General features: G+C 31.0%; 1 protein-coding gene across 4 annotated transcripts in view; it reads right to left on the bottom strand.

Annotated features, from left to right (window-relative positions):
• The window catches only part of LOC115212971, a 48,612-nt gene that overhangs the window by 4,608 nt on the left and 31,420 nt on the right, over positions 1-12,584 (bottom strand). For all 4 annotated transcript variants that reach the window (XM_029781833.2, XM_036503861.1, XM_036503860.1 and 1 more), the window contains exon 5: positions 2,030-2,158. In XM_029781833.2, coding sequence (XP_029637693.1) covers positions 2,030-2,158 — 129 coding nt within the window. The remainder of the gene's footprint in view (positions 1-2,029; positions 2,159-12,584) is intronic.

Below are 12,584 nucleotides of genomic sequence, written 5' to 3'. Positions count from 1 at the left end.
ACAGATGTTGCCTCAGGAAAAATACTGCAGTGATTGGACTATCAAGTATGTATACATTAAGTAGGATACATAAATGGATATATATATATATATATATATATATATATATATATGCGTGTGTGTATGTATGTTTTACATGCAATATTAATAAAATAACCTGTAGCTGTTTAACATTATAAAATCCACAACAAAAAAAAATTAATATCAGAATTGATATATGACTTGTTTCAATGATGTTTTAACATACATATAGTAAAATGTAGGGTCAATATAAAATTTGAGGTTATCTAGCAAGAAGAGTTTACATTGAACTTTTTCATTACCTAGTCGCAGCTAATAATCAAAGCATGAGTAATAATAGTAAATTGCTATCCCTACTAGAGTATTTGCAGCATGTTTATTATCAGCAAAGTACATTTCTTTCATTATCATCCCACAAAATATTACCTTTAGAACAATGATATCATAAACATAAGTAATAAGACTAAAAAGATGAACATAAAAAAATATAAAGTGTATAATATACCATAAAAACCCATGTAATTTGCGTACTTGTGTAATTTACGCAGGTGATTTTCAGGATAAAATTTGTTACAAAAAGCTTCTATTCATGTAAAATTTGCACCCCAAAGTTTTCAGAATTGCCGATACGGCCAGGAGAAAAAGGTTTTCAATTTAGTTGTATTTAGCATAATTTCACTTATGATTAGATTTTATTAAATTTTCATTAAATAAAAAGAATTTCTGTTTAACAGGTATCACATTGAAAGCTATTAAATTACAAAGTGTTTGTGTTGTTTATCATAAACTTTATTTCACATTTCTTGCCTACAAGAGATTATGTCCGATCGTTAGCATACTGCTGTATGTCTTCTCAAATCATGATCACAGGAAAAGTTGTTGATAAGAATTACCAACAAAAACAAAGCTGATATGCACAGGTGTTGCAAATTAAATTTAATTACCAATAAACATCAGCTTGGATGACACTTTACTCAATTGACAGAGGAAGGTGACTGATCAAACTGATTATGTAAACAAATCTTTTCCACCTATTCTTGTTAGAACCTTTGATATGGAGTATTGAAATTTTAATCCCTTTCACATTTATAAACTGTCAGGCAAACTTAAAAATTTATCATTACTGTTATTGTTAGTACGAGCAGAACTTATGAATCATTTACTGCAAAGGAGATATTAAATATGTGCTCCATTGTGATAGGTAGAAGAAACTCCATGCAATGTAAAATATGGCCCAGACCATTTTTATCAGCATGAACATCAGACTTCAAAAATTAGTTAACCATTTAATGGATTTAGTAATTTATACAGAAAAAGTAAGCATTATACCATCCAGCATAAATTAAAGTCGATTTTATTATGCATATTTAAGCCATTATTTTTTCTGTAAAAACCTATTCTGCCATAAAATGAGTCAACTTCCAATATGAATTTTCACATTTTGTATGTCTTTTCTCAATGAAAAAATTATGGAAACGATCTACTCATGTAATTTACACACACATTCAAGTTTTTGAAAAAAAAGTGCATAAATTACATGGGTTATTACAGTATACGCTAAAGTTAAATTAGTGTTCACATATTTAGTGTGTATTAAAAAATCTAATAAGAGATACTTATGTAATGAGAATAATAGCTTAACGACTAATATTAGTCTGAGAGCTTTGTCTGGTGCAGATGATAACCCCAGATTTGTTTGGGGCTTTGATGTGCTCGCTGAAGTAAGTAATAAGAGCATTATGTAGATGTACAATATAATTATGGTCATAAGAGATTAGCAGATTTAAAAATAATTTATTTTATATAAATCATATTACTATCAGAGCAGAAGTATATTCAATGAAGAGAATGTTAAAAGTATGTTGAAATATCAGAACTGTTGTCATAATGCAGCCTAAGCAGATTTTTATAAATTGGGAAATGAGAGAATTTATGCAAATTAGAGGATAACTAACAGACTGGAAATAGTGATTTTGTGTCTGTCAGTGAATCTATCAACATTACTTACCAGGCTGTGGAGTCTTTTGACACTGACAACTAAACCGAAGCTTACAGGGAAGCTTCTTGTGTTGGGCTAAGGTGTGTAGGTTAGTAAACTCAAGCTTACACACACCACAAATCAATATGTCTTGGTTGCCTGCAGTTGAAAATTTGAATGAAAATAATTATAAATACATAAATGTGATATCAGAATTAATTTCCTTTAGTGAAAGAGATAAGTATCTATAAGCATTAAAAAAAAAATGGAATCATCCGATTGGCATTACGGTAAAAAGATATAGTTAAAAGAAACTTAAAATTTAAAAAATAATTAAATAATGTTTTTAAAAAAAAAAAATCAAGGAATCCAGTAAAATAGGTATTTTAATATGTGAGATGTTTAAGAAAAGTACATCTGAAATTTGACAGTTAAAAAAATATACTAGATTGTAAAATATACCAGATATACACTTATGTTTTTATTAAACAAAGAAAAATATCAAAAAATGAAAAACTATATCAAAAGTACATTTCTTTACATTTCAAAATAAAATTGCTTACAATAAATATCATTTTTAATTTGCTAAAGATTTTTTTAAAAATCTGTAAAAAAAATAATTGCTAGAGAATTTAGTGAAATAGCATGGGATACAACAGATTAAGTCATTAGATTACAAAATAAATCCCACCATTGTTGAATGTTCTGATAAAAGTAGAGAAAGAAAAATATATTAAACCTCAAGAATATATCACTATTTAAATTGATAATAAGACTTAAATAACTAATACATTTCAGGCACTAGTACCTCAGTAAGCTGTATGTGCCTTCTGTCTCTTCTATTACTACTATATTAGTTTCAGTTCTCAATCACTGAAACACCAAGCTATCTTTATTATTCTTGCTGTCTCACATTAAAAATTTGCCCAACCATATTTTTACTTCCCACCAAATAATCTGAAAGAGTTTAAACTGAATACTAATGCTGTCTCAACCTTGGAGTAAGATTTAAATAGGTTATGTGCTACAGTTACATAATTTGCTTATAAAAAATAATGTAGTTTTACGAGTAAAATGGGTTTAAGTGCTATTTTGGGATAATTACTAAATGGAATGATATAAATATTCTCTACATTAACTATCATATTTTTTTTTACATTGCTTAACAACCATTTTTTTGGGGATCATAATTCATATAAAACTGGTCAAATTAAACACACACACACACACACACACACACACACATACACACTGTTGGCTCTTCCCATTTCTGAGTATTTCATTTCCTTTCTCATTTAGCCTCTATGACTTCTCAATCATGTAATTCTGCAGTAGTTGAGATGGTTAGAAATTAGAGCCTGCAATATGCTGCATGTTTCTCCCAGATTTTCAAATTAATGGTCTCTGAGTTATCATTGTTTTGAGTTCACTGAAGATGATCTGATAGGGAAATCTAGTCCTATTCATAAGGTGCATATGGCCTACCCAGCTGATCCGATGTTTGATGATGGTGGTGGCTTTGATACCGAAGATGTAGTGGAACAGTCTTCCAAAAACAACATGACCAACATGAATCCTGTTATCCACACCATTTTTGAAGATGCATTGCACTGAGAGGAAACTTCCTATGTAAGGAAAATGATCCCCCTTTTCATCATCATTTAACTACTTTTCCATCCTTGCATAGGTTGGCCGGAGTATATCTGAGGCAGATATTCTAAGGCCAGATGCCCTTCTTGTTGCCAACCCTCACTTATTTCCAAGAAAGGTAACATTTCTCCATGGTCAGACATGTTCGCGTTGAAAAGTATTGGAAATGAATGCCACTGATAGTATGACAGTGACAGTCATTTTACAACTATCACACAATACTACAAGGAGACATAAACACACACGACAGGCTTCTTTCAGTTCTATATTTAAGAGATGAGGAATTATGTACATTATTTACATTTGACGGATATTTGTCCTCATCTTGTTTGTTGTTAATCACAAACAAGATGAGGACAAATATCCGTCAAATGTAAATAATATAAATAAGGTTTCTCTCAGTCCAATCACAAGACTTTGGTTAGCCCAAAGCTATGACACTTGCCCAAGATGCATTGCAGTGAGCCTGAACCTGGAACCATGTTGTTGGGAAGCAAGCTTCTTACTACACATATATACTGTGCCTGCAAGAATATTCAAGATGGTAAAGTTGAAATCTGAAAAAGAATGTCCATGGATAAGATTGCACAAACACTCTTTCCTAATATCTATGCAATAAATTAATATTTCGCATCACTTCAAACCAACTATGTTCTGTCTTTAGGTCTTCATAAATCATGATTCAGCCATACATTCAGTGTGAAATTTTGATTATAGTAGAAGCCAATCATTAAGAAGTGGACCAGATCAATAAAACTTTGTGATGGAAAACAGATAACACATCCTTCACGAAAGAAACATCAAAGATGTTTTATTTGCGTCTAAGTAGAAGCTCCACTCAAATTCAATTTGCCACAATGCTGATGGCAAAAATTATGCATAAATGTGTTCTATTAAAGTGATTGCCTGAATGTTGATAGACCAAAACAATTATATGTATTTTTGAAGTTAATCATCTGTTACATATGAGATATGTGAGCTGCCAAAGCATTGCTATCTTAACACTGTCATGCTTTACTCATTAGCTGCATCACACAGTAGAATACTAATTCCATTGTTCCTCTAGAAGTTTAAAATCCATACAATGACTCAGGCAAGATCTTTTTACAATGACTTGGAGGCTCAAGAAGAGAGATTTAATTGCTGAATACTGATGAAAATGTTCTACAGATCACCAGTCACACTGACACACCTAACTGGTTTGCAATGACACAGGCAAATCTTGCTGACAAGAATTGAAAATACTAATTGGCAAAAGTTATAAGCTTGCCTAAACATTATGTATAAACTTTACACTAACTGTTTAAATCATTTCCTCCAAAACTACTGTAATTTCAACAACTTAGTGAGTGATGAGCAAACACGTGAAAAGAAAGAGGTGTGGATATGCGCTGAACAACTTTTGATGAAGCTGTGCTGTCAACAGTGAAAAAAAAAAAGTACTGTAGAAATTTTGTCACATGTCTTGATTATAAAAAGACCATTTAACTAATCTTCACTCAAGAATACTGGAATATTTTGCATCAAGCAAAAGAAAAGAAAAAACTTGCTGCCTTAGTTGCTGGTTAAGCAACTACGTTTGTAACTGAAAGCACAGCTATTTCTAATGTAATAAATTTTTCAAAGGAAATATTCCTAACAGATAATGTATTAAAAAAAAATTTTTTTCCAAATTTAAGCACTAAATCCTGTACCCTTTTTTCACAAGAAAAACAGCAAGAAATATGAATGTAACCTATAATTTTCATTGATGACCTAAATACACTGAATTTAATGCATTTATCTGAAATATGACTGAAATCTGAGTAGAGGAAAAGTTAATATTTAATAGTTGAATGTAAGAAACACACTTCCCAAAGGAAAAACATTAACCATCAGTGGTCTCTATTTCTTCTATTCAATAAATCAAATGCTTATGTATTGACAAAAATGTATCATATAAAGGTGCAGTGGACAAAGAGTGACCAAAGAATACTATAACCAGACTTGAAAATATGTGGCAGTCAAAACATTCCCCTTACAAGACAATATCCCACAAAGCATTTGTAGAATCAGTACTGATACCAACACACTCAGGATACCTGACTAGACTTAAAAGCTGCAAGATCCTAATATTAACTGGAAACTTCCACAAAAATACTGACATTGACAGATGATCTCAGAAGAAACAACTGGGGAAGAGGCTTAAGATCAATCCAGACAAACTTTGAGTATTGTATAATAATCTCTCAAACAGCATCAGCTAAAAAATAGTAAAAGCTAATACATCAACCAAACGCTTTAAAACTAAGTGAGTAGCATGTTATGTGCTGGGAGTGAACCCTCCTAGAAGCATTTATTGATTGAGGTTTCGACATAAACCCAAAACTGCTGGACTGAAATCACCTCAAACAGACCAATGAATATCAAGTTTTCTGGATATTTGAGTAATAAAGGGGACATCAAAAAGCATAGCTGCTCTTGGACTCATAACTGTTATATCATTTAATATTTTGCAGAAAATGCTTTTGCAACCTAAGATGCTGTCAAACAGAAAAGAAAACAGTGAAGTTCTTAAACATCCAAGAAGCAGCTAAAAGTATTGATTATGTCACATATCTGTACCCAAAAATGTTATCAAGATATTACCTTCCTCTGCAGCATGACCTTGTAATTGAAAGCATATTCAAAGCTGTCTATAAAAAGGATTGCTTTGAGACAATTATCACAAAACTATTTCTAGTTTTGATGATATACGTACACCCCAACATAAGAAATACTGGTGAAACATTCCCATCAAAGCTTCCATTAACTGCAAACACAAGAGGCATATAACTGCCTGAGATAGCTATAAAGGTCAGCTGCTCAGTTATGTGAACATTTCATTCAAAAATAGGTGAGAAAGAGAGCATTTTTTGTCAACAGTTATGAAACCTATTTAGATTATAAATTTATATTCACACCAATAATCACTGGAGTACATGATGAAGTTAAGAAGTGTTTAAGTAATAGTTAAGAAAAACTGGGATTTTCAAACTAAGAAAGAGGCCAGCTGATTAATAATATTCTGCAACTTCAAGCTGTAAGTGGAATAGTAAAAATATACAAAACATTTCTGAATTTTAAGACATAACTATACTGTTGTTATTAGCTAAATTCCAATGACAGTGCTTTTTTCTTTTTCTTTCTTTTTTTTTTTTTTTTGTTAACCAGTAAATTCTTTAGAGGAAAGAGATCAAAGAATTGAAAAAAATACGCAAATATATACACAGATATATTTTAGCCATTTTTCTATGAATCCAAAATGTAAATCAAAGTATAACTTTCCGAATTTATAATTTAGTCAGGTGACCTATATGTGCTCTCAAACTTATGGTATCAACATGATTACAAGAGAAAGTGAAAAAGTGTTATCTTCATTATATAATCATATACTAATAAGGATTTGATAAAAATTATTTACTGTACGTGAATGAATATATATATATATATATAAAGTGAATTTAGAAATATTAGGAAATAACATTTGCAATGAATATTTATGAACCTATATCAAATATTACTGGGACTGAAAATAAATTTGGAAAAAATAATAATGATGATTTTGCTAATGATGGTTAGTAATCATTTCTATTAATTTTCATTAATAATATTAAAATGATAATGATGATTTATTTTTATTATTATAAGAAAATTTGATTTGAGAAAAATTGTTTTAAAAAATAACTTGGGAAATTATGCTTTTTGTGATGATATTTAAAAGTAAATTTTAAAAGCTGATAACAGAGAAGAATCCATATATAAACACCCAAAGAGATTTTTAAAACTTTAAGAGAAAAATGCCCCATAAAATATCCTTAAGTATATTGTTCTTCAAAAAACAATACATCATGTGAACACAATTTAACTATTATTTTTGTCATCTATTGGTAGAATCATCCTACCTTTGAAGAGGAAGTATTAAAAAAAAAATCAACAATTTTAGAGAAACAAGGTTAAATACATAAGCAAAAAAAAGGTAAATTCTACATCTTATACACTGTTAACCAAACACCATTGCTGACAGATGATATGTTCTAATCTTTTATATTTGATTTCCTATTTATACTGGAAGTATATATACTGTGGTGATGAATCTCATAATCTATGTATAGGTACAAAGTCAAAAATGTGGGGGAGGGCAAGCAGTCGATTATATCGATCTCACTTCTAAATAATGCACGATGAATTCAAAACAATGTGAATAAAGAAGCGTCACATTTGACAAGAGTAATCTGAATTGTAAAGGGTTAAATCTGCTTGCCTGAACCAAATCTATTTCTTTGTTTTTTTTTTTTCTTTCAAAAAGAAACTATCTTTAGGAAAATCTGAATGCGTCACTTGTCAATTTTACTCTACTCTGCTGTCCAGATCAGTAAAATGCACCTACATACCCAGCGATACACTGGCACATTTTTGTACTTGCAGAGGTTCCTCTTTCCAAGTGCTAAAACAGAGCTAAATTGCAGTGTGTGTATGTAAGTTAAAAGCTCAGAACAAGCGTTTCATTATTTGTGTTATCTTAAATCTAATATATATATATATATTGTGTGTGGGCTAATTTCTCTGTAAAAATCTATGTATAAAATCCTACTTATGATTCACGCAAACACAAAAAAACAAAAACATAACCTTCACTTAAATACAAAAAAAGTAAAATAAAAGAAAAATAACAAAACAAGATTTTGACATAATAGTGATCCATAATAATAATAATGATAATGATAAATAATAATAATAATTATAAATAAATAAATAACAATAATAAATTTTAAAAATTTGTTTTCTTTTTAGAAATTATACAATTGTGAAAAAGATTTAATACGGAAATAAAATAACAACAACAATAATGATTGTTCCAAATTTTGGCACATGGGCAGCAAGTGTAGGAATGATGGGGTTAGTCAATTACATCAACCCCAGTACTAGACTGGTACTATATTTTATGGAGCCTCCAAAAGAAGGACAGCAAAGTTAACCTCAGCATGATTAGAGCTCAGAATATGCAAGGAAACCAAAGAAATGTTGCTAAGCGATTTTGTCCAATGCACTGATGATTCACCCCACTCACCACTTTAACAACAATAATAGGTGTGTAAATGTGAAATATACACATTCTATTTAGAATTTGGCTAACTAAACAGAACCATTTAATATGGGATTTTTTTTTTTTTTTTTTGCATGATTGAAAGCTTATGGTATTATTATCTGACAGACTTCAATTATCTTCCAATATATAACACTGTGTAACACAATTTTTGTCCTTCAGTATAGCAACTGTTGTTTCCTATTTGCTTACCCCTAGAAAATATGAATAATGGCTAATATTTCCTTCAAACATTGCTTTTGTTACATTTACAAAGAATCCCTCTCAACACATGATGTTCCCCCACTACTCTTGCTCATGATCAGAGATGTACGTACTGTCAGCCATTAAGGGACATGCTCAAGTGGTTAAGGTCAAGCAGCTGACAAGCAAATCTGTGGTGCTGAGCAGAGTATTTGCTTTATTGATATTTCTGCTTCAGCAATTCAGTGCTGAATCTGTCTGAAATGTCCAGGTCACAAAAGCAAAGTTTGAAGGAAAGAGTAGTCATTTCCTTTGATTTCTAGATAGAAGCAAATAGGAAATAACACTTACTGCCCAAAGACAAAAAAATATAAAATTTTTGTTTTACACAGTGTAATTCGAGTAGCTGGTCAGAAGAAAACCAAAGCTTAATCAGTTAGGATTTGAAGTTGGAAAAATGGAACAAGGAAACAGATACTTTACAATTTCGACAGAAAATAGGAGATGGTATGTGGTACATTACAACAGATATTCATAAGTGTCCACCTATGGTCAGTTCCCTGCAGAATTTGAACTCAAAATATAAATAAGGCATTTACCTATCCAGTCTGCTATATTTTTGCCACCCCAACATTTATTGTCCATAATTCTAATAACCCTTTCTACTAAAGGTACAATGCCTGAAATTTGAAGGAGGGGGCTAATCAATTACAGTGACCCTAGTGTTCAACTGGTATTTATTTTATCAACTCTGAAAGGATGAAAGGCAAAATCTACAACAGAAGAATTTGATCTCAGAACATAAAGCCAAAAGAAATGCCACTAAGCATTTCATCCGATGAGGTAACAATTCTGACAACTCAGCATTTTCTTACAAAAATAATGTCAATAAAACCAAGGATAAGAACTTGTTTTGACGCAAGGACAATGAAGTTAAGCCCATTGTATCAGCACCAGTATATTCAATTCTTAAATATTTTGTGAACAATACATATAAGTTTTCAACAGGCCAATTACTGCTTCACTTCATTTCTGATGGCAAAAGTGACAGGGAGTGTTCACTGCTCAGTCTGAATAAATAATATTGGCATTTTTGTTTGACACACTGATTAATTGACAATTTTCTTATTGAAAGTATATACATACACAAAAATATATTTTATATTTTACACACACAATGGGCTTCTGTACAGTTTCCATCTACTAAATTTCACTCACAAACACTGGTCAACTTGAGGTTATGGTGGAAGCAAGTATCTACAGAGTGGTGCAGTAGGATTTGAACCTGGAGCTGCAAAGTTGTGAAATCTAACTTCTAAGTAAACAACCACTATATCTGCACCAGGTATTTATGGGTATTTATTTTATGAACTAAAATAAATGACAGGCAAAATAAACCATGCCAGGATCTGAGTTAAGAAATGTAAGGCAAGGAATTATAAAACATAGTATTTCTGGGGGGAAAAAAAAACTTTAAAAAAATATTCCTCTCCATTGTAATAATTTCACAAGAGAAACAGATGAAAATAAATAATAATAATAATAATAATAATAATAATAATAATAATAATAATAATAAAATGATTTCCAACATTGGCACATCACCACACATTTTAGGAAAGGATAAAGTAAATTAGACTGACTTCAGTGTATAACAGATACTTATTTTATCAAACCCCCACCATCACCACTACAAAAAGAAAAAAATCTGTAGTCAACTTTGGTGAGATTCGAATATAAGGGAACACATCTAAATACCATAAAGCATCTTGATCGACACAACTGATTCTGCCATCACCCACTCTTAATAATAATAATAATAATTTCTTTTGCATTGGCCCAACAAAAATTTTAAGCAAAAAAAAAATCTGAATGATACTGATACTAATTTCTTACACAGGCATAAAGCTTCCAATTTCAAAAGGAAGAATAGGGAAGACTATTGATAATATATGCAAATTAAGATGGCTACACCATAAAACTGAATTTTTCACAAAAAAAATCATTTAGTTCAGCATACATCTGCTGATACAATCTCAGATATATTGTCAGTGTTGTAGCCTGACATCACTGGTTCTTTGGGGTCTTTAATACCCTCATCCAGGCGTCTCAACCGAGGTTGATCAAGCTTAGGTCAGTATCCAATTCTACTGACCACACCAATCAACTCTTTTCAGCCAAAGTCATCAAGCTGCTTTCTCAGCAGCCTCTAAATTGTTCTTCATAGCTCTTCTACTTATTCCTTAACTGAATATACATCCTTAAATCCTTAAAAATGTTTTCGCCCGAAGGCCGCGGCCATGCTGGGGCACCACCGCTGAATGAGCTACACTGATACTGTGGCACTTGGTCAACAAGGGAGTTCGATGCCGCTGCCTGCATCTGTGTCTCCTGTCGTGAGGTAGGTTCAATATGAAAATCTTTTACTCATAAAAATAGGCCATATTCCATCACAGCAAAGATTGCATAATTACATCATAAATTACCTATTACTAGAGCTAACCAGTTTTGCTTTCTGTCTTTGTTTGCTGAGAGGATAATAGAAAATATTTAAGAAAAGAAGAAAAATTCCATAAAAGAACCATGTGTGTGAGCTACAATGTACAAAGAAATATTTTGAAAATATTCTAACAATTGTCAAAATAATTTAAAAAGTAAACAGCAACAAAATTGCTAGTCAATACTTTTTATGCAGTGGTACTGTGAAAAAAATCTCTAATCATGTGGAGTGCAATGGTGAAAGAGAGGAAACAAAAAAAACATCCACTTGACTTTCAGAGAATCCATCTACAATTTGTCAATGAGACAATAATCCTCACTCACTTGCATCTGTTATTTTTCATTTTATGACCAGAGAAATAATGTGTTAGCTATTTTTAATGATATTAAGCCCTTAACATTTCTCCAAGATCATGATGTTTGTTCAAAAACGATAAGTTAACTACTTCTGTGCTAACATATAGATGATTTCTTCTTCAGTTAGCATAAGCACAATGGTTGATGGTATTTTGTTCACAAAAGATTATCACAAGTGCCTGAGTTTGTAGTAATAGATCAAACATCATTAAATTTATATGTTCAGAATGCCATAACTTAAAAAGTTAAGAACATCGAAGAATATTCATAAAACTTCACTTACTCATAAAAAATTATTCCTAGATCTGTAACTCTTTTAATACTGACGCACACATGACAGCCTTGAATCTGATACAATTTTCAATGTTTTTAAGTGATTTAACCCTTTAGTATTTAAACTAGCCAAAATAGTCTACCAGTTTTTTCTCACCTACCCTAGAATGTCATTCTAAAAACTAAAAAATCACAACACTGAAATCTCAAAGCTATGAGTAATGCATGATGCCAATGTGAATAAATAAGAATTATATTTGACAGAGTAAACTGAATGTTAATGGGTTAAATTAAAACACTCCATCAAAATTCTGTGTGAAGTTGTTCCAAACACCAGTTTCATAATGACAAAATTATTTTACTAAATAATTTGTTATTTTCAAAATTAAAACAAAGGCAGTGTATTTCAACAGATATTTTGTAATAAAAGGGTTAAATATTACTGTTTTTTCATGACTGGCAATAACAGTTGATATTTTGAAACCTTTGGAAAAAATA

Source organism: Octopus sinensis, linkage group LG6 (assembly GCF_006345805.1).
Source record: "Octopus sinensis linkage group LG6, ASM634580v1, whole genome shotgun sequence".
Taxonomy (NCBI): domain Eukaryota; kingdom Metazoa; phylum Mollusca; class Cephalopoda; order Octopoda; family Octopodidae; genus Octopus; species Octopus sinensis.
The sequence above is the reverse complement of the archived record's forward strand: the minus strand, read 5'-3'. Positions and strand labels throughout refer to the sequence as shown.